The sequence below is a fragment of the Pogonomyrmex barbatus genome, unplaced genomic scaffold (genome assembly GCF_055798465.1).
Source record: "Pogonomyrmex barbatus isolate J1 unplaced genomic scaffold, ASM5579846v1 scaffold2, whole genome shotgun sequence".
Classification (NCBI taxonomy): domain Eukaryota; kingdom Metazoa; phylum Arthropoda; class Insecta; order Hymenoptera; family Formicidae; genus Pogonomyrmex; species Pogonomyrmex barbatus.
Genome location: NW_028297116.1, coordinates 11,329,288 through 11,349,945, shown reverse-complemented (window position 1 = coordinate 11,349,945; position 20,658 = coordinate 11,329,288). Strand labels below are relative to the sequence as shown.

Genomic DNA, 20,658 nt, shown 5'->3' with positions numbered 1-20,658 from the left:
TAATTATGTATATATAATTATATATATATAAATAAATTCTATTTGTCAATCCGCCTTGATTCTCTGTTATTGAATTATAAAAAATTTGTATGAAAAATAATATATTGCTGAGATAACTTGATAAGAGAGAGAGAGAGAGAGAGAGAGAGAGAGAGAGAGAGAGAGAGAGAGAGAGAGAAAGGGGGGAGGGAGATGCCAATCTCGAATTGACACTATCTCGAATGAATGTCACTGCAGTACGAGTTGTGAAAGTGCATATACAAGCTTTCGGGTGAGGATGAGAAGCGGAGTAAAGATAAGGGTAGAAAAACGTCGAGCTGTGTGATCGTCCAGAAGCGGCAGCAGTGGGGACAACGAGGGGGTTAGAACCTGCGCCTAAGATCACCCCTTCCGAGCGCATGCTCATGCACCTTTTCCCACTCTGTCGCCGTGCTTTGACTTCCGATACGATCGGAAAGACCAGCGAGCCAAACTATTAGTTTTTCTTATATAGACTGTTTCCCATTTGAATCAATCACTTCTAAATATGTTTTTTGATGTAAACTTGGAAATATATATATAATAACGCGAGGTCGTATATCGATATTTCCATTTTAAAACATACACACATATACATATACATGCATACACATACGCACATACATATAATTGTTTTATCTTTAAATCTCCTTAAATTTGTTATCAATCTTTAATATTAGCATTTATTAAACTAAAATAAAAAATATAAAGATGAATATATACTAAATTTAGATTTTTTTTTTACAAGTATTTTTCATCTAGAAATTCTCTTCATATTTATATGTAAGATAAGACAATATATTAAAATACATAGTAAAACACAAAAAGAAATATCGAATCTAAAATATCTAATCTAATAGAAAGAAAAAAGTCATCGATTAATTCAGATAAAAAGCGAAAATCAATTTTCAATTAGTATCTAATCTTTCTAATCACACATTCTTTCATCATTGATAATCAGAAACTTCAATTCACCTCGAATATTTTGAGCGTAGGCGCAACCCTTCTTTCCGATCAGCCCGTTGAAGTCACCGATACTTCCGATACCTGATATAGTGAACCGTCCCTCGACGTTGTGCGGTCCGTGTCCTCGTGGCTGTAGATGGAAGGGGTGCTCGGTACATAGGTGGGGGTAGCCACCCTCACGTTCCAGCAGGCTGGTTTTCATCGGTTTGCGTTACGCGGCGCCACCGTACGGCCCACACCGATGCGGTCTCTCGCTTCCGAGTTGATTAAGTCTTGTCCGGCCTCGATGCGTTCGCACACCCCATATCGTTGACCTTGAGTTCACCTGCGGGACACGTTGATGATGGTCGTACGAGCACATCGATTGTCCACAAGATATCCGAGATGATTTGTAAGGAAAAGCTCCGGTTGACTGATGGTAGACAGCAGATGCGCTTCGAGACTGAGGCGGACAATTCTTTCGCCGGGGTGGAAAAGTGCGTGGCCGGAGGGATGACTGCGAGGGCTGCAGGCACCGAGCGCTCGAGTTAGTCTCGGCCAGAACACAGGCCCAGCAGGATCATCGTACGCGCACACGAGGCGCGTGGAGTGCGTGGATCGAATAAACCGACACGACGCTTCACGCGCCGGATCATCGGGCGAGTGCAGGCAGTGGTGCTTCGGGAATAAGGTGTGCTCTCCCCGCCGCCCTCATTCCGTACGTTCGAGGACACTCGCGCGAGTAAGGAGACGCTCCCCGACTCTGCTGACTTCTTATTTCATTTTCTTTCACCTGCCTCGCACGCGGATTTTTTTCTTTCTTCGCGTTTTCGATTCCGCGAATGACCGCGAAGATCTGGAAAACGTTCTTGAGGGAAGGCGACATCCGAAGAGTGACTACGGAGCATGGCAGAGACACTGTGTTGCACCAGGTGATTGTCAACGGCAAATTTGTGATTGTGTGTACTTGTGATGATCTTCAGCTGTGATAAAGTTTTCCCTCGAGAGATTTCGTGACGACCCAAGTTGACGCGGGTGATTGGCACATAGGGGCTTATACGCGAATAATCTTGAGCAATTCTTTAGAAATAATTGTTGTATCAATGGACATGATAGGTACATTTGAAACAATTTCGATTCGCATAAAAAAATAAAATTATGTATGTAAATAAGCGTGCTTTATTTTTGAAAGTTTAATTCGAACTTACGATTCTTTTTTTATAATAAATAATTTTCAAACGTAAAAAATTTTGCTTATTAGAATTCTAACGTTAAAATAATAGAATGCAGAAACACTAAAATAATAAAATGATTTAAAATATTAAGTTGGAGTGTAGTGACATTCATTTTTGATTTTTATGATCAATGCATTTTGGTGCTGAAAAACATATTTGCCTTGGGAAAATTATAGGAAATATGTACAATCTATAATGTCAAGCCAAATATTTTTAAATTTAATTTCAGTTAAATATTTTTTTTTTGAGAGATTACATTTAATGTTGAGAAAGTATGATAACAAAACTCATAAATTATATAAACTTACAATAATAATGTGTTAGAAAGACAAAATTCGTGCACAATCATCATACTTTTGCATCGATTAAAAGATGCTGCGCTAACACGATAATACGATAATACGAACGCACTCTCAATCAGCATTATTTTCGTGGGATTTTCTTTCTCGCTGGAAGTCGCTCGAGTCCCCGCGAATACGTCACACACGTGCAGGCATTCTTCAGGATTATCTGAAAGTCGAAACGGTACCAACGTGAACGTGACCATCAGACGGATTCCAGATCGTCTCGGGCACATTACGTACCTTTATCTCGAGCGGTCAACCAACTTGCTTCACGGCTCTGGAGGGAGAGTGAGAAACGCGATTCGAGTGGCTCTCTGTCGGAGAACTCGAGACCCGGTTGATAGCACTTAGCTGACTATTATAATTCGCGCGAGTTTCAGATCGGCAAACACGTAAACCTTAACGTCTCGAGTACGAGATCGTAAACTTCATTTGCGTTTCAACGCGCGGAACTGGCGTCAAGTGTGTTCACGAAACTCGTGATCGTTGACGCGAGATCATCATTAGTGAAAGAGACAGAGAGAGAGAGAAAGAGAGAGAGAGAGAGAGAGAGAGAGAGAGAGAAATTTTCCTCGTATCATATCGGTGAACTTCTCTACTTTAGGCGAACGCATCTTAAAGAGATTCGGAAAACTAAGTGCGACATCTCACACGTAGAATCGTAGAAAAATGGAGACACACGAAGGTTCAATTACGAACCATCTTCTCCAACGTTTCCCGCGATCGTCGCGAACTGCTGCAGACTACGCATCTCTTTTTTTGAAAAAAGAAAACACAATTCGTAAAGAATATCCACGCTCAAACATTGCCTCGAAAAATGATCGCTGCGTTTACTCGGATCGAGTTCATTCTCTGGATCCCGTACGAACTCCCCCTCCCCATCTGTATCCTCTTCCGACTCTCTTGCTCTTATCCGGTATAAAAAAGATTTCGCTTACTGTCGAACAGACGTACGGTTGAGTCTCATGTCGTTCCTACCGCGAGCGTGTCGCGCGACGACGTCCCTGAGCGCGGCTCTTGAACTTACGGTTCTCTCGTTCGTCGCGCATCCTTCGTGTGCCTCCGCGCAAAAGATATTGTTACAATCGCCGGGGAGTCCTCGAAGAGAATCGCGTTGCCCGACGAAGACCAATGGCGGGGACAGGGCGGCGGAAGGGACTTTATCGTCGACCGGTATATTGAGTAGCGTGCGACCGTTGGAAGAAAGTGAGTCTCTCTGCTGCGAGCAGCGAAATTCCAAGACGACCGTGACGCACGACGTCTCCCGCGATTCCGTTTTCGACAGCCGGCACCCGGGAACTTTTTGTTCGAGCCGTTCCACTCGTGCGCGATGTCGTAGACGTTCCCGCGACAAAGTAAAGAAATCCGGCCGAAGGCGCGGTTTCAAATTCTCAGAGATTTCATTTGAGTGACCTCAATGAGCTGGCTTCGATTTAACGGTGTTCATTGACTCTCTTTGTTTCGCGATTGGTTCTCCCTTGTTCTTATAGAAAAAAAAAATCAGACTCGAAAGTAAAAATGAAAGATTTGACTTGTATTTCTTCTATCGTATTTTATATAAAAATCAGAAAAAAACTAATCGGGAGTTTAACGATCTGCTTCTCGCATATTCAGCGTTTTCGTTATCTTCGAAGAAGAACAACTGCGAATTAAAAACGTATACACACCCCCTTGACAATCGCTTTTTTCGGGCGACGCGCGTAAAAATCTGTGACGGACGGCAACGAAATTTGCATAAAGCGAAACGCGCGATCGAGAAACCGCGCCGCGTAAGCGATGCAGCGGCGACGCGGAAAATGGCCGAGAAATTTGGTTTTTGTTCTCATCGATGGACGATGTAAATGCGAAATAAACCCGCGCTGCTACGGGCATACGTCTGGGAAATATGTAATTTAAACTCGAAATGATTTGTCGCAAGTGAGTTATTCCACGGTACATCGAAATCCGGGCAGCACGTCGCATATCAGGCGACGCATTAACTTGTCGTACTATTACGAGAACCGACCGGCCATACCGTATATATACGAGCAGTAAAATCGTCTCAACGGCATTGCAAAACGCGAGGGTGTATTCGTGCTTTTGGCCAATCGCCGAGTGTCCACGCGCGGTCAAATACTTTCGGCCGGTAATTTTATCTTTATTGTAAATGTAAACGATCGTCACGTGTCTGATTTCGTTTGCCAGTATCCAACAAACTCAAAACAATTTTTCAAAACGCGCAGAAATACCACGCAAATTAGCCAAAAGATAATAAATATCCATTATATATGTCACCTACGGTTTTTTTCTTCGATCATTTGCAATTTCGCTATTGTAAATTGCTACTATTTTTCTACTAGGTAACTCTATTATATATAAAACGTTGACATAATTTAAAAAAAAAATTTCTATTTAAAATAAATATTTTTTGACAAATTTAACAGTTCTGCTCTGTGAAATATTCTATTTAAAAATTAATTGTTAGAATAAGACAAGATATAATTTTGCGATACAGACTATTTTAAAGAACTTATCGAATAACAGACTAAAACCAATAGACTGTTCGGAATATGTCACTGGAAGTTCACGTTACTTCATTAAGTGCTCTACAACGAACTGTCAGTCGAATTTATCTGCTCATTTTCGATCAAGAATAACCATTTCGATTGTAATTCTAATTATCTAGCAAACTTAATGCATACCTTTTCTCGGAATTATAATCAAATAAAAAGTCATTTTATTAAATCGTTTTCATATCTGTTATACCTCTTTGGAGCTTACTGTTACATTATAAATACAAAATTTTCAGACTTTCATAAAAATATATACGCTGTCTTTTATTCTAACGGTACTTTTTCAAAATATATAGGCTATCCATATTGATAAAAAAATTTATAAATATCAAAAAGCTTAATTTATTGCTAGATTTATCGCTTTATTGTTAAATTACTTTTGTCTTAGAAAATTAAGAGGTAAATCGGAATTGCGAGGATTGTACGTTGTACCTTTATCGATGCTACAAGTAAAACAAAGATAATTATAGTCCCTACGCTAAATTTTCAGCTTCAACATTCTCAATTTTGCTCCAAGGTGTATTTTTATAAAAACACTTTATTTCTATTCAGGATGTCTTTGTTCTATTTTAGAACTCAAGTCCTCGCTCGTCATTGGCGATGCGAGTGTGCGCAACCAGCGCATTATGTGATCGCATAACATAGCGTTTGTCCGGACTCGCTGGCTCTGCCAGCAATGTATCCAAGTGTGGATAACGCATTATATTTCTAACCGTCGAAGACGTAAGACGCGGGGATTGCTAATCTTGCCCATCGCGACACGTATGCACGCGTGTATACGCGGATGCACCGCACGTCGCGCACGCCGGCCGGTGTTGACAAACTAATCCCCGCGCTATACCGGGTGATCGTAAAGTACACGCTGACAAGCCGACAGTCGTGTAGTATTTTCGTGGTTTAGTCGCGCTTGATAAATCTCGCGCGTTAGCTCCCACGAGCGCGCGACTGACGTAACCGCATCACATCGGCCCCGAAAATTACAATGTTTATGAAATTTCTGCGGACTTCATGGCGCAATCAATACCTCGCACGAATCGTTTCTCCTCGCTGTTTTGACGAAATGTATCTGGCTTTTAAAAATGATATCCAAATAATATTTTGTATGAAAATCGTACCAACATGAAGATACATTGAAGTCATGTCTCATTGGCGATCATTTTGCTAGGAATAATGATTTTTTTTTATAATTTTACGTCTTCTAATATCGTGTTGATCACAAATATTATAGATTTTTCTCTGTTAATAATTATAAGCAACATCCCCCTCTTTGTGTCGTAACGATTTTCGATTATTACTTATCTTCTTGCATCTCGTTCGAGAATATCTACGAGACAAGTGGTATCCGTTGCAGAATACGAAATCAGACATTGTCACGTTAATAACAACTGGCTGAAATTCCCTAAACTAAACAGCCGCGTTAGCCGTGGAAACCAATCCCAAACTGCTGATGGTATTGCGAATTAGCATGGAATACTTAATCATACGAAATCGATCGTCACGCTGCAACTTTGTTGTGCTAATCGAGCAACAAGTATCCAGTCAGTATTCTAATGACAATGCGTTCAACGCGTTAGGTGAACTATAAATACATTCAGCACTATATTCAATTAAATATTTCTTAACTTTCTGTATGCTGCGATAACATAATAATCTATTAACTGTTAAAAAGATATAAAAAATCGAATTTCGAGAAATTAATCTCTCTCTCTCTCTCTCTCTCTCTCTCTCTCTCTCTCTCTCTCTCTCTCTCTCTCTCTCTAATGTCACGGTCATATGTCAAGTTACCATAACTTGCATCGCAAAAATATTGCAAGAATAGTGTAGTCATTATTAAAAATAATTTTTTTTTATAGCACATTTTACAGATATAGCACATTCCAAATGGACGACTAATGATGATGAATCAAACTGTAACTAATGTAACTAATATTGTCTTTTTGAAGCATTTTTTGAAAAAAATTTTTTTTTATATTATAACTTTGGTACAAACGAATTGTATTAATTATGTGACATTTTTCATTTTCTCAATTTTAATTTTGACATTTTATAAAAAATTTTTTCACGACGTTTTATAAATATCAACCACTCAACGTAGATTATGATATCTCTCATGGGTCTAAGCTTAATTCATTACGGTGAAAAGAAATCATTTCGAGTCAAATTGTGATAATCAATCTCACGAAGTCAAAAGTCAATACCACAAACAATCAGTATGAAAATGAACGTGTGCTTGTACGTGCGCTGAGTTCGATACCAGTTAAGTTAACTGGTGCGAAGTGGGTTTACCGCGGTAAAAGGCGGGTTGTACCGGCTAACCCCTTCAGTGGGCTATTATCTGCACGCGTGTGCCCTTAGCCTATTTTTTTATTTACGACGCGTAAGTCAACCCCATAACGCCGCTACAAGAACAATTCTATATATAAACAGCTTTTTTCTTTTCTTTTTGTGGGTGAATTAGGATCATAAAAGTGCATAGTTATCAAATTCTTTTTTGGCATTAAAAAATATCTTGTCCGTTGATACATCCATTTATATAGATGTGATCATACAATGATTAATTCTCAGTTGTTTGAATAGACACATCAGATAGTGTAATTAATTAAAGAAATCTCTCGCCTAATTCGTGAACTGAAATTTGATTATTTAAGCAGTAAAGTTTAACTAAAATTTAATTTTTAATCACGTATTTAATAAATGAACAAGATTATTGATTGAAGTATGATGTCTTTATTGATTGAGTTGTTAAATTTCGACTTTAGTTAGATGCAGTTCACGATTTAGGAAGGAAACCCTTGTCCCGCTTTTTGAAGTAATTTTCAAGTAATTAAGTGAAAAGGAGAGGCACCGGGTGTAACGGTGGATATACCGCGTGAAAGGAGACTTCGGATAATCCGTAATTTTTACTCTTGTGTAAATGAGAGTTTGAACGACTTTGCAAATCATAATTTTTCCTAATTTTTATCTTCAAAAAGTATTGTCACATCTCTAACAAAACAATATTTACATACCTAATTAAATTTTAATTTCTGATGTAAAATGTTTTTTCTTATTTATTATTAATTATTTATTATTTATGATCATTTTAAAATTTCAAAATACAATTTATTTTGTTATGCTCCCCAACTATCTCTCTTCCTCCTTCATGTCTCGTTTAGTATCCTTCTTCAGTCTCTAAATAATGATCAAACTGGATTGTAGTTTAAAAGTTCCAAAAAATATAGTTATCAAATTTTATATAAAATGAAATTAATCTTATTAATCTTGACTTGTATAAAAAATTTACTTCAATTATTGTGTCGATTTCAATGATTTCCAAATCTGCTCGATCGAGTCATTAATAGAAACGTTGAAGTCTTTCGAGAGATTGTGACAAATTTGGAACCTAGACATTTTTTCAAAGAATATTTACTTAAGCTGTTAAGATGAAGGGTTTTGGCGGGCTGGAGACCAAGAAAATAGAAAGAAAGATACAACAGAGAAAAAGAGAAAGGGAGGGAATGAGGAGGGGAGATAAAAAGTTGAAAAAATGAAACAGGCCGATAGACGGAGCGAAAGGGGGATAGATCGGATAGAGAGGATGGGAAATCAGAAGAAAAAGAGGAAGGAATGAAGAAGGGAACTAGCGATCGGCAGGGGTTGGAAAAGGGCGGTCGGGGAGTTGAAAATATGAGATCCGCTCTGGTAGGGACCACCTAGCCAGCCTCCGCTTCTTTCCGCGGCCTCCCGCTCCTTCCCGCGGCTTATCCCCACTCGCGTGGTGTCCTTTCCGAGATCAGACGGCGCGCGACTGTAGTGGGGATACTCCCAGAGTCCAAGATTGGTCGCGTGGGGGGTTGGCCTACCCCCACTACGTGTCGGTGACTCCGCCTATCTCCCACCATTGGCTCTGCGCCTCCTCCAGGCATTGCATCGGTCGTTCGGTAGCTCTTAGTTTCAGGTTAGGAGCCTGCTAGGACGGGTCTCGTTCTCTCTTCTTGAGGTCATCCAAACGAGAGCGGACGAAAAGGTTTGCGACCCGGGTGCGTCAGTGGAACTACGAAACTACGAAAGGAGAGAAAGAAAGAAAAGGAGGAGGAGAAGGAGGATATCGAGAAAAACATAATTGTCACTCTGTCCTTCAACGTAAGGAGGCATTGAATGTGACATCGGGCTTGCCATTAGATTGATATCGATGAGGTTCAAGAGACTCTGCTGGAGAACGGATTACGAGGGGAGCAGATTTCGAAATCGCGCGACGCATCGATCGAGTGTTACCTTCAAGTGTCACCAAAGTGTTCCGAATCTCAAAGTGATCTTTCTCGTGTGACTGGAGGAGACTTGGTGCTCACATTGTCGTGATTGTTTTTTGTGTAGTCAATTGTGCACCCGAAGTGCGCGAGTGTCGCGGACTGAGTCTCGGTTGACGTGAGTGAGAAACACTGATCCGGCTCCGTAATGCGTGCCGTGTGATGCGGCAGCGAATATCTCTGCCTGTTCGCATCATCACTACATAATCGATGAGAACGATGAAGAGCAGCACAACGTCGATATCGGCAGACTGTCTGTGAGAGACTATCTTGATGATCCGGTCCAAGAGATTCTCTCCGTGACCCTCTAATAATAGTGATTAATGATACGGTGACGAATGATACGGATCAATATCATCCGTCGATCAAAGAAAATCGAAACGCTTAGCACAATATTGATAATGCCGTGGTACCGAGCACGCTTTCGACTAACGTGAGATTACCGCCTGGCCTGTCATAATTCCGAGTGTCATTGTGCAATTTGATTCAACGCCGATTCGCGACGAATCGCAACGCGTTATACCTTAGTCCAAGACGATCGGCTGGGATCATAAAACGACGAAGAGAAAAATCCATCGAAGTATTTCATTTAGATTAAATTATTAGAATACGTGCTGTGTGTGACAATTAAATCAACGTTTACGACGCTCGACGCTGTTGGAAACTCTCGAGAGGGAAACTTCCGAAGAACGAATGCGCGCTGCAGCGAGAGAGTGTCAGCCCGGCGATGCTAATCGCGTGGCAATAACGCGAAAGTGCGAGCCGCCGAGTGGACGCGTGACACGCTACGCGCTACGTCGTGGACTGCCGGTGAGAGACGGTACCGACGGGACCGCCGCCTAAAACGTGTTCTCCGAGTGCGGCCGGCAACGGAGACGGAAGAGGCGGTGGCGGAGGCGGCAAACGAGGAAGAGCAGTTTTGCGTCCGCCGGAGAAGCTCGAAGCCGTCAAAGTGGCTTCGTCACTGGGGCTCCAGGGGCCGTCAGCGCCGATCGGGGCCCAACTACTGGCTACTGGTGGTTCGGAGGATGCGCCGACCGCGACCGTGTACCACGCCAATCTGGTAGCCGGTAGCAACACCTCCGTCGTGACAGCGGCGCTCCAGCAGCCCATACTAGCGAGTCTGAACTCAGCGGCATTGGCCAGCATGCAGGCCTCCGCGGAGGCCAACTCGCGGAATATAACGACCATGGAATGGCTCTACAAGAAGGAGCCCTTGTTCACGCTCGCCCACTTCTGGCAACAGGTAAGTGCACGGCACACAATGGTCCACGCACTATATATACACTATAACTACACGGTAGCTCGGTGTCATTGATCAGTGCAAAATCCTTCTCGGGTCGCCCGTCATGCGAGACCAAAGTGACTAATAATCGTGATCTCCGCGATCGGTCAGACTTTCGGTCGGAAAAGAATCTAGTATTTTGCCGATCAGCGCGTAGTAGAAAAAAATGGAAGACGTGTCTTCCATTTCTTTGGAATTTCGTTACGTGACAAGAGAGTTGCAACAGCGTGCATGTTGCTTCGGTGACGAGGATTAGTGTGGATAGGCCGAGTAGGGAGTATTTTGGGTCACGCAAGAGCGAAGTGATCACGATTGTGCCGATCGAGTGTATTTTACGTTACGAGAGAAAGAGAAAGGGAGAGAGAGAACTTCGTAGGTGTGTGTTCATTCTGCGTATATCCGGAAATGGGCCGCTTCGCGTTGGCATGGGGTGAGATAATCCCGGAGGGTTGCCGGAGGGTTCGACCGTGTCACGCGTTCGCTGCTAGTAGGAACGTTTAAATCAGAAAATCTACTCGATGCGGGTAACACAGTCATTCGATACGTTACCGGTATATTTACGCGATGAGACAAGCCGCTCCACGTAATTCGAAAGAAAAATACACACACTTTAAAAAGCCTTGGGTTTTCTGTTTAAACACGCGCTAGTGTTACATTATAAAAATCGTTGAAATATTTTGAAGTCGTCGATTATCGACAACCTTACGTTCTTGGCAATTATAAATTACATCGCGGCTAATGTAAAAAAAAAGAATTATAAATAAATTCGTAAAGCTATTAAAAAAAATCATTAAATATAGCGAATTGACAAAAACGTTAAATCTGTTTAATATTGTTACATTTATTGCTGATAACGTTGACTCATGTACACGCGACTCAGAGTATCTATTAGAAACTACTAGTTAAGATTAGCTTCCTCTACGTGACATATCGTTAGTGTAATTAAATATAATCTGTTGTAAAATAGACAAATCAATTCCATGAATATATTTTAATTAATTGTGAACAGATACAGAGAACATGAAGCGTGAAAAAAAAATGTAAAAAGATTAAAATTATAAATAATATTTTGGGGGATAAGAAAGATGATATCGTTCGAATCAAGATCAAGAAATAAGATCTAGAAACTAAATTTTACCAATTCAGATATTGTTATGACATATCAAAATTTACTATAAGCTAAATTCAGAGATAAATGTGTTATTAATACTTATGATTTTTCTTTTCACATTTGCAACAAAATCATGTACATTCATTTTGAGAGATCATAATATCATCAAGCTTTCCCAGAAACTGTCGTGCCACTTTCTACGTTAGATTTTCGTGAAATTTATTTGCCGATAAATAAAAACGTTTTATCTGTCACATCAGTGACATTCTTGATTCTTAGAGCAAGCATACGAATTTAATTGACAGACAAAATATTGAAACGGTTTAATTACAACTTGCTGTTTAAGAATATATTCATATGAGAGCGAGTCTGTTTCGATAACCGTTGACGAATCAGTTCGTACATCGGGGACGGTTAATGAGGAAAAATTTAATCACTGCGTTTTTCTGACAATATCGACAAATTACGCGAGATACCGATATCCATTAAGAACGGACCGATGATCATTTGCTGTAAGTCTTATCATTGGAACTATTTGTATCGTTGGCTATTAGTAAAAAAGCAATCTGTCATTTTACGAAGACAAAATGAGAAGAATTAAAAAAGATTTAACGTGTCCGTAGTTGACGAATGTACGGCTGTCAGTATGCTGCGTGCTATGATTTATAAGTCGCTCGCTCATTAAGATAATTTGTACGTTTGAAATATTTTGTCAAACGTCACTATCAAATGGCGAATCCTGGATATATCTCAAAAATAGACTTGCTCGTCAGTCAGCTTTGTAAATAATGTTCATTGGTGGTAAATCTTCCACCGCGAAATCTTTCGACACCTCGTCCGTAATTGCTCGTTGGTCAGATTCTCGGCCACTTGGCCGATTCTAGGGTCAAACGATGAAGGTGTGAGGGTGGCTAACGTCGAAGTTTCCCTAGTGCGGTACTTGGTGTTTGGAGGATAGTTTAGCGATTTGGGGATGGCGCGGCCGACTTGCGGCAAAGTGGCCGACATAGAAGGGGGGTTGTCGCTAGCTGATAAACGATAAAGCCCCACCGAAACGTGCCGATGTTAATGACTGGCCACAGGAAATGCAAACGTTTGTCGCATCCTTTGATTAGCGAAAAGTTAACCGCGGAACGAAAAAGGAAAAGAATTAGACAGATGTCAACGAACGACGACTTTTTATAAAAAGTCCGATATTTTACCGGATGTTTTGATAATTTATAGTTTATCGTGACTATAAATCAACTCAGAAAAAGAACTGTCTATACATTTCTTATGTCTTATTTATTAGAAAACAAGTTAGCTTCTAGATTTTTTATAAAACAACACGGAACAACATATATATTTATATTAAATATTATCTCAATTTCTTAAATTCTTGTTTATATCATAATTACTTCGAAATAATATTATAAAATTTAATTTAATTAATATTGTCAATACAAGGTGATAACAAGTATTAAGATTTTCTAACATCGTAACAGGCTCAATATCGCTTGGAGGGCACAATGCAGTGCATTTTATTAGTTATTCTCTTTTAGCATGTAATAATGTTAAGGAACCATAATCGAACGTTGGCAACCCTCGCTCGTTATTACCCAACTACCGGTTTCCTATAAAATACACCCGCTTAATAACGCGCGAACTAGTACCGCACCGTCCTTCACCACGAGATTATGACCCGCGCGGCTCGGGACTATTAATGGCGCATAGTTTCATAATTATGTCTATTGATTAGGCTACGAGCTAATGACGTAGGCACGTCGTCCGTCTAACCTGGGAAAACGGAAGTTTCTTCAGGTCAAATCTCTGCTAGACCTTCAATATCAGTTATCTGCTATAACTGACAGTTATTGATGAAATTTTGCAATTCTCTATTTTATTAATTGAAGAAAATAATTTAAACTTGACAGAGAGAGAGAGAGAGAGAGAGAGAGAGAGAGAGAGAGAGAGAGAAATAAGATGTCGCAATAATGGATTATGAAGGATATTTTTTTCACTTATTTTAATGGGACAATTCTTAAAATTATTTACCATAAATTAATGTCCGTAAATAAATACAACGCATCAAAATATTTCAAAGTGTAAGTAGAAATAAATTAACTTTTCTGCAACGCGGTAGTTGAGTGTAAATTCGTACTTTTAATTCGATGCGGTTTCTAAATCAAGCAAAGTTGCAAATGGCTTGCCACTTTAGATACATCATTAGATCAGAGCCATAACTAGTAACAAAAGAGTATGATTATTAGAAATTATACGCTAGGTTCTTTTTGATGAGTCTTTCACTAGTTTCTTACATAGTAATTCCATAAAGAATCCATATGACAAAACGCGCATGGAATAAAGTACATTGCTCCGTCTGGTGACGCGCAGAAGATTGCAGCGCAATTTTCTGACTCGCGCACTATCGACGACAATCGAGTGAATCTCCCAGTTCGTTAGCATGGTACATTTCTCGACATCATCATATTGACTTTCATATTGACGCTGATTGTTGTACAACATAAAAAATTGGCGCATAAAAATATTTCTACGAATTATTTCTCTCATCAGTCCGTTGTATTTATTAAAAATATTTTTTTTATAAAATAAAATTTGTAAAAAATTTTGTGTTTTATACAGCATATAAACACATTAATGCATGATTTTCGGAAAACTTTATTGAAATTTTGTGAGTTACTTAATTAAATTTGAATTATCACGATTCGAATGTTTCTCAAATATTTATTGTAGCATTAATAATTTGTGTCACATAATTCACATCATAAATATAGAATTAATATTAAATAACAATTTTTGTGCTACAGTCGAATACAACCGAATACAGTATTTTACTTTAAAATTAGGTCGCGAATCTATCCTATTTCTCTAAAACAAATCTGTAAAAAAATCGTTGCAACAATGTCTGCAATTTCAACACGAAATAGCAACTCTCAAGACCATGATTGAAAAAAACACTGCATTCAATTCTAGTGATCAAACTTTCTGTTTACCAAACGGAAATTGCATTGACATATGTGAATGTGTATGTAGTGAATATAACTTCCTTTAGATAAGCATGCATGAATGCTGACAAATAATATACATTGATGTATAGAGTACTGTAGAAAATATTTTTGTATAAAAACAAGTTTTCGCATGTACGACTCTGCGCATTTGACTCTTAACAAATTAAATTTTTATTAACTTTCATATGCCTATTTACGAGATTCATTTTTAAACGCGCTCGCACACACGTACACACACGATTCACAATGGCATTTCTTTTTCAAGATCATAATTTTCCGGGAAAAAGTAATTTTAATTGATGATTGATATTGCGTTGTTACTAATTTGATAAATGAGAGATCTCTACTAAGCTCGATTGCAAGTGTTAATCGCGAGCGCGTGGAAGGAAAAAGAAATACGATTCCTAGGTATCAGTTCCGGTCCGGTCCAACAGCATCCGTGCGCGTGGAACGAGACCTCGGAGCGTACTCCCAATTAGAAGCGTGTCGGCCGTGAATGGACAAAAGTTTTGCTGTGGTTAGCCGTCTCCTCCCTTCGTCTGTGATCCCCACCGCAGCGACGGGGCATCCCCTCCGCTGGAGACATTTCGTGGCTCCGCGCAACGCGGCGGTAGGGGGAATCCCCGACGAGGTTCCCGAAATCCCCGAGAGACGGCGACACTTATCGAGGCGCGCCGTACGCCACGACGTGAGTCACGCGGACGTAAGCGGGAACGGAAGATCACGCGAGCGAGCAAGAACAAGATAAAGAGAAGTAAATATGTCGCGCGAGTAAATGAGAGAAAGAGACAGAGGAAAAAGAAAGAGAAGTTACACGAGCCAGATGTCAGAAGACGAAATAAGTCTCTAGACTAAGACGCGCTTTTTCTCATTTCTAAAGATGCATCGATTCCATCGTGCTTCGCTTGCAACATTTAATGAATTAGGATTAGGAAGACGTATGATGATAGAAAGGAATAAATTAAATACATTGAAATGCACTTAAAATGGACAATATATGAAATAATATATTCATACACTTATGATCTAGATAATATATATATATATAAGCTCGAAATCGATATAAGTGTTTTTAAAATGTCTAGAGATATACCAATGAAAATATTAATATATTTTTTATTTTTTTTTAAATTTGATTAAATGTGCAATAACAATCTAGGACATTTTGAGTCTCATTAAAATGCAATGTCGGAAGTACTTTGCCGAAATTATTAAAATGTTAAAAGAACGATATATTACGTACACACATTGCGACCGCGAATTGTAAATCACGAGTGAATGTTTCATATTTTTTATAGGCTTGACTGCAATATATTTTGGATTTACGACGTGCAATATCATTAGCGCAGATTATCGTCATTCGTTAAAAATTAATTATAGTAATTGGATATCAGTATTAATTAAAAAGAAATTAAAGCAACCAGGTTTAACAGAGCGGCTCGGTTATAAACCTGCTTGAGTATTAATTATGCTTAGTGAACACACTCGATTTATTTATTTATTTACATTACTCAGTGTTAATCATGATTTATAGATAACGTATGATATCATTCAAATCATTTTATAAAGTGAAATATATATTTGATTTAGTTCTTTTACTAACGATAATAGATATCAATAGTTCAGTGAAGTAATATGAAGTCTAATAATATTCTGAATATTGAAATATTAATATCTCCATTTAAATATCTAAATTTATATCCTAGAGAGAGAGAGAGAGAGAGAGAGAGAGAGAGAGAGAGAGAGAGAGAGAGAGAGAGAGAGAGACATATTACCAAATAATACTATCAAAGATCTTTTAATATCTAATAGTATATGTAGTTTGTCTAAAAATCGGAGGCTCACAAAAATTCAAATCAAATTGGCATACGTATTGACAATGGGAAAGAAATCTACAAGTATAATTGTACTACATTTCGTAAAAATATATCTAATCGATGAGAATCGTGCGAATCAAACGCGTCGCGAGAGAAATCCAAACGTGACTTTACCCCGATGCATTCAAACAGGGTGCAATGACAGTGGCACGTATATATATAATAAAAGCAGGACGGGAGCAAGAGAGGTCGACGAAGGAATCATTATACCGATGCATGTTATACCAAGGTACTGTATCGCGCGGGGCGACCTAAAATAGAATACAGGAGCTTATTTCGAATTCGCCGTCTCGTTGGTCTAGGCCTGATCTAGACCTACGTACTAGACCGAAATTCGCCTGTTTTACGAGCTGCTAGTAAGCAACGTGGACGGTTAGACGCTGACTATAAGCGAGCGCAGGTACACGCAGTCGCGTATATATTTGCCGTTTGCCTCCTTGCCTTATTAAAATACATAATGAAACGAGCAGAACGGTATGAAGTTCTTTCAATAGAACTGCCGTTATCGCGTTCATTTTTCCGACGATTTTTGGCCGGTCTTCACGAAACTAAAGCATAGCGCGTAGTAACTAAATGCATTTAAAACAATGTTTGCAAGTACTAGTTGCAGTCTTTCATTTCTAAGATATTATTATCTTCATTGTATTAAGAACAATGGGTGTAGTACGCCAGGAGGAGAGAAAGACCTAATAATTGATCATAAAACAAAAGAAAAATTTGGATTCTTATCATAGTCTTCTTACTTCTGCCCACGCTGTAACTGTATCGAAGATACAACGATAATTGGAAAGATAAAAGGATAACAATCTAATGTTGTGAGTAGGAATACGAGTCATAATGTGACCGGTGGAGACTAGTCGCGTGTAGACATGGACGAGGAATTTCATACGACGAACGTAGAGAGCGAACGTCTCATGGGAAGAAACGAGACGCGCGGTCGCCGTGGCTTTCATTAGTAATAAATTAATAATAAAATAATCATTTATTCGCTTGAGATAAAATCAGACGATAATAATAATATAGCTTACTTGCGATGTCGCCAAACAACTGGTCCACTTGGTCATGCAGAAGGGAAACGAGGTTTCTGCGTGGCACCAGGGGAATTATTAATTTCCGCGGTCGTTATTTCTGAAATCGGTGATTTAGCTGTCGGAGCTGGAGTCGGTGAGCACGGCTGCCTCTCGGCCAAACAGTGATTCACCCACACTCTAAAAATATCCAAATACACGCATCGCGAGAGATACTCGCGCGCCAAGCACCCACTAACTACCGGGTGAAATGCCACGCGAGGGAGTATCGCCGTGCTCGCGCGATAACGACTCACGTAGGCAGTATTGGCGTTAAATTATTTTCCTGTCGATAGTTTATTCGATTGCCAAGATGATAGACGAGACAACGGCGCGGTTGTATGCACGCCGTGCGCATGGGAATGGCAAGATTTTATACGTGCCGATAACTGCGTAAGTTTATTGCCGAATGATATATTTTCTGGCGAGATAGTGGTGTTGCGCTGTAAAGTGAAACGTTCAGTTTCTTTTTCTTCGTTATGTGAAATATCAATTACAAGATTAAGGCAGATGTTAAATGGTGATTTTATATAAACGTACGATATTCATACCGATCTTTTTGTAATCTTTGACATTAATAAATTTTACGAGCGTTTTTTTACGAGCGTTAATTGCATTTGCATTTGCGTTCTAGTTTGTACAAATGGTGAGGGCAGAAGCAATCATAGAATCGAAGTATGTTCTCCTCCTCCGGAGGCCTGGAAACGTCATTCTCTGTCGATCGACTGTAGTAAGCCGCCGGTGAAAGTGAGCACAAACGTTCACTTCGCGGGTCACCGATTCTCGGGTGTCCTATCAATGTATTAATTGCGAGTTACAATGTAAAAAGAGTAACAATGTATTATTACATAGCTTTGTAATTATAGATCAGTACTTCGTTAAAGGCGTTTCACATTAACTTAAAAATTTCATTTCACATAATAAAAATTCAAAACTTTTAAATCTACCAAATAGGGATTTTCTCACAAATACTTTTAATGTTTGTAAAGTATTCGTGCGAACCACCATTACATGAATCACCTAACATGTCGTCTCGGGGTTCGAGCAAATATTTGCCGAGCTGTCTTACGGACGTCAATAAGCCGTTGACCGTTCCGGCACATCCCCGTAAACAAGATCGACAGAATACACCAAGAGAGAGGATACTCCTCGTGAAATCTAAGAGCATATTTACAATCCGCGCGCCTCACATTACACGCGCAGATAATGCGCTTCATTCCGCGTATTATATCTGCATTTCGACCGGCGAGGCACGACGATACCTCTTAATTACCACAACGCGATCCACATGACCCATGACCCAAAGCCCCCCGAACTTACGGCCTGTATGATTGCATCCACGCGCGTACTTTCGTACGATCGACTCCAAAGAGAGACTTCGAACGCGTCGCCGTGCATGGTCCCTGATCTGAACGCGCCGAAACTTGTAAACTTAAGGGTTAGTCGTGGTTCAATACGAAGCTCATATGTGTACAGTCGAATAATACCTGGGTAGTAATTGCAAATTGGCACTGTAGACGCTTTCGTGTCTGCCGGCTGCTCGTTTCGCTAGCTATATATCGGGTGTCGCGTTTCGAGGAAATATCATCCTTCTTTTGTCTGACGTAAGAAAATCAATTCTTATGTAGAAATTGTACTTCCACAGCTTTAAGATTTTATTCGTCTCGAAAATTCTTATATCCTAGGGGATTCCATCCTAGGGAACGGTGTAATATAATCGAAAATTGATTATTATATTTGCATCGCCGCGTATATACTGCGCATGTTTAAATTTAGATTTGAAATCGGTGAGTTCTTGTTTCTTTAATAGTTATTTAAAAATGTTATGCTATACGTGTCGACGTTCGAATGGATCACCCTGTAATATTCAACGTTCTATGTATTGGTAGTGTCGCAAGTTGTCTGCGTCGCGTGTGCAACAGATGCGCCAGGCACGCGAGGCGCGTACCTCCATGGGACATATGCGGGTCGCGAACTACGAACCTTCGTGAGACTCGCGAGACCTGTACACGATAGCAGAAATATTTGGCAAACCCCCCCCCCCCCCCACTGGATGCCGAAATTCGAACTTTGTGCTCTTTCAGTTCGTAACGTCACATATTTTAATTACTTTTTTTTTACCTTGTGTCACGAGTAACCGACTACACGAAAGAAAACTTACGCTACCTCTGTCATTTGCAGAATAAAAAGGATACAATTTTGAAAATAAAATATAGTTAAATCTATATTAAAAAAAAATATATTTACGTGAATTGGCATGTGTCGCGTTGAGGATTAATTGTTGCAGATTAATCGTTGTCACTACTCGTTGTTTTTTCCAACAGGAAAATAAGATCTTTCTTGTGAAGATCTTTCTTGTGCTTCAAATAAATATACAGAGACTTTAGAATGCCAGTCGGTATTGTGCTTCGCATTCGGGACCTCCAGCGTTGAAAGAAGAATCGTTATGGGAGCAGGAATGGAGTCTTCAGAATAGCGTAACGAGAATAAAATATCCTAAACGAATAAAATAAATAACAAACACAAAATTTTACATTCTATTGCGTTTAGAAACGCAATAGAATGTTTAATTATTTATTTTATTTTTATTTGTCGTTTAATTTTTTTCGTTGATAGAATAATAGATCACCAAAGCTGTATTTATTTTAATTTTTTGTTTATGACAAATTATGATTAACTATTTTACTATTTTAACTATTTTAACTTTATAATTTGTGTTAGTCTATTTCGTAAATGTTTTGTAATATCTTTCGATTCTTTTATTCAAATAATCAAAGGAAGTTTATCGTCAGTTTATTATCAATTTTTTTTTTTTTTTCGTATGGCAGAGGAGCTTCCAATCGACGATGATTTTTTCTCTGTTTCTCCCTCTCTCTCTCTTTCTGCTCTTTTTTTTATTTCTCTTTCTCTCTTTTCCCCTTTCTGCTTCT

The 20,658-nt window shown here is 39.3% G+C and overlaps 1 protein-coding gene and 1 long non-coding RNA gene across 6 annotated transcripts in view; both read left to right on the top strand.

Annotated features, from left to right (window-relative positions):
* Nucleotides 1–1,532: 1,532 nt before the first annotated feature.
* The window catches only part of cut (homeobox protein, cut), a 137,754-nt gene continuing 118,628 nt past the window's right edge, over nucleotides 1,533–20,658 (top strand). For 4 of the 5 annotated variants that reach the window (XM_089076391.1, XM_089076392.1, XM_025217205.2 and 1 more), the window contains exons 1-2: nucleotides 1,533–1,895; nucleotides 9,019–10,626. In XM_089076391.1, the coding sequence (XP_088932517.1) occupies nucleotides 10,528–10,626 (99 nt within the window). In that variant the 5' untranslated portion in view covers nucleotides 1,533–1,895; nucleotides 9,019–10,527. The remainder of the gene's footprint in view (nucleotides 1,896–9,018; nucleotides 10,627–20,658) is intronic. The other variant, XM_089076390.1, reaches the window with a different exon arrangement.
* On the top strand, nucleotides 16,184–18,611 carry LOC105422575 (uncharacterized). The gene is made up of 2 exons (XR_967265.3): nucleotides 16,184–18,121; nucleotides 18,363–18,611. It is a non-coding gene; the product is annotated as an uncharacterized LOC105422575 (long non-coding RNA).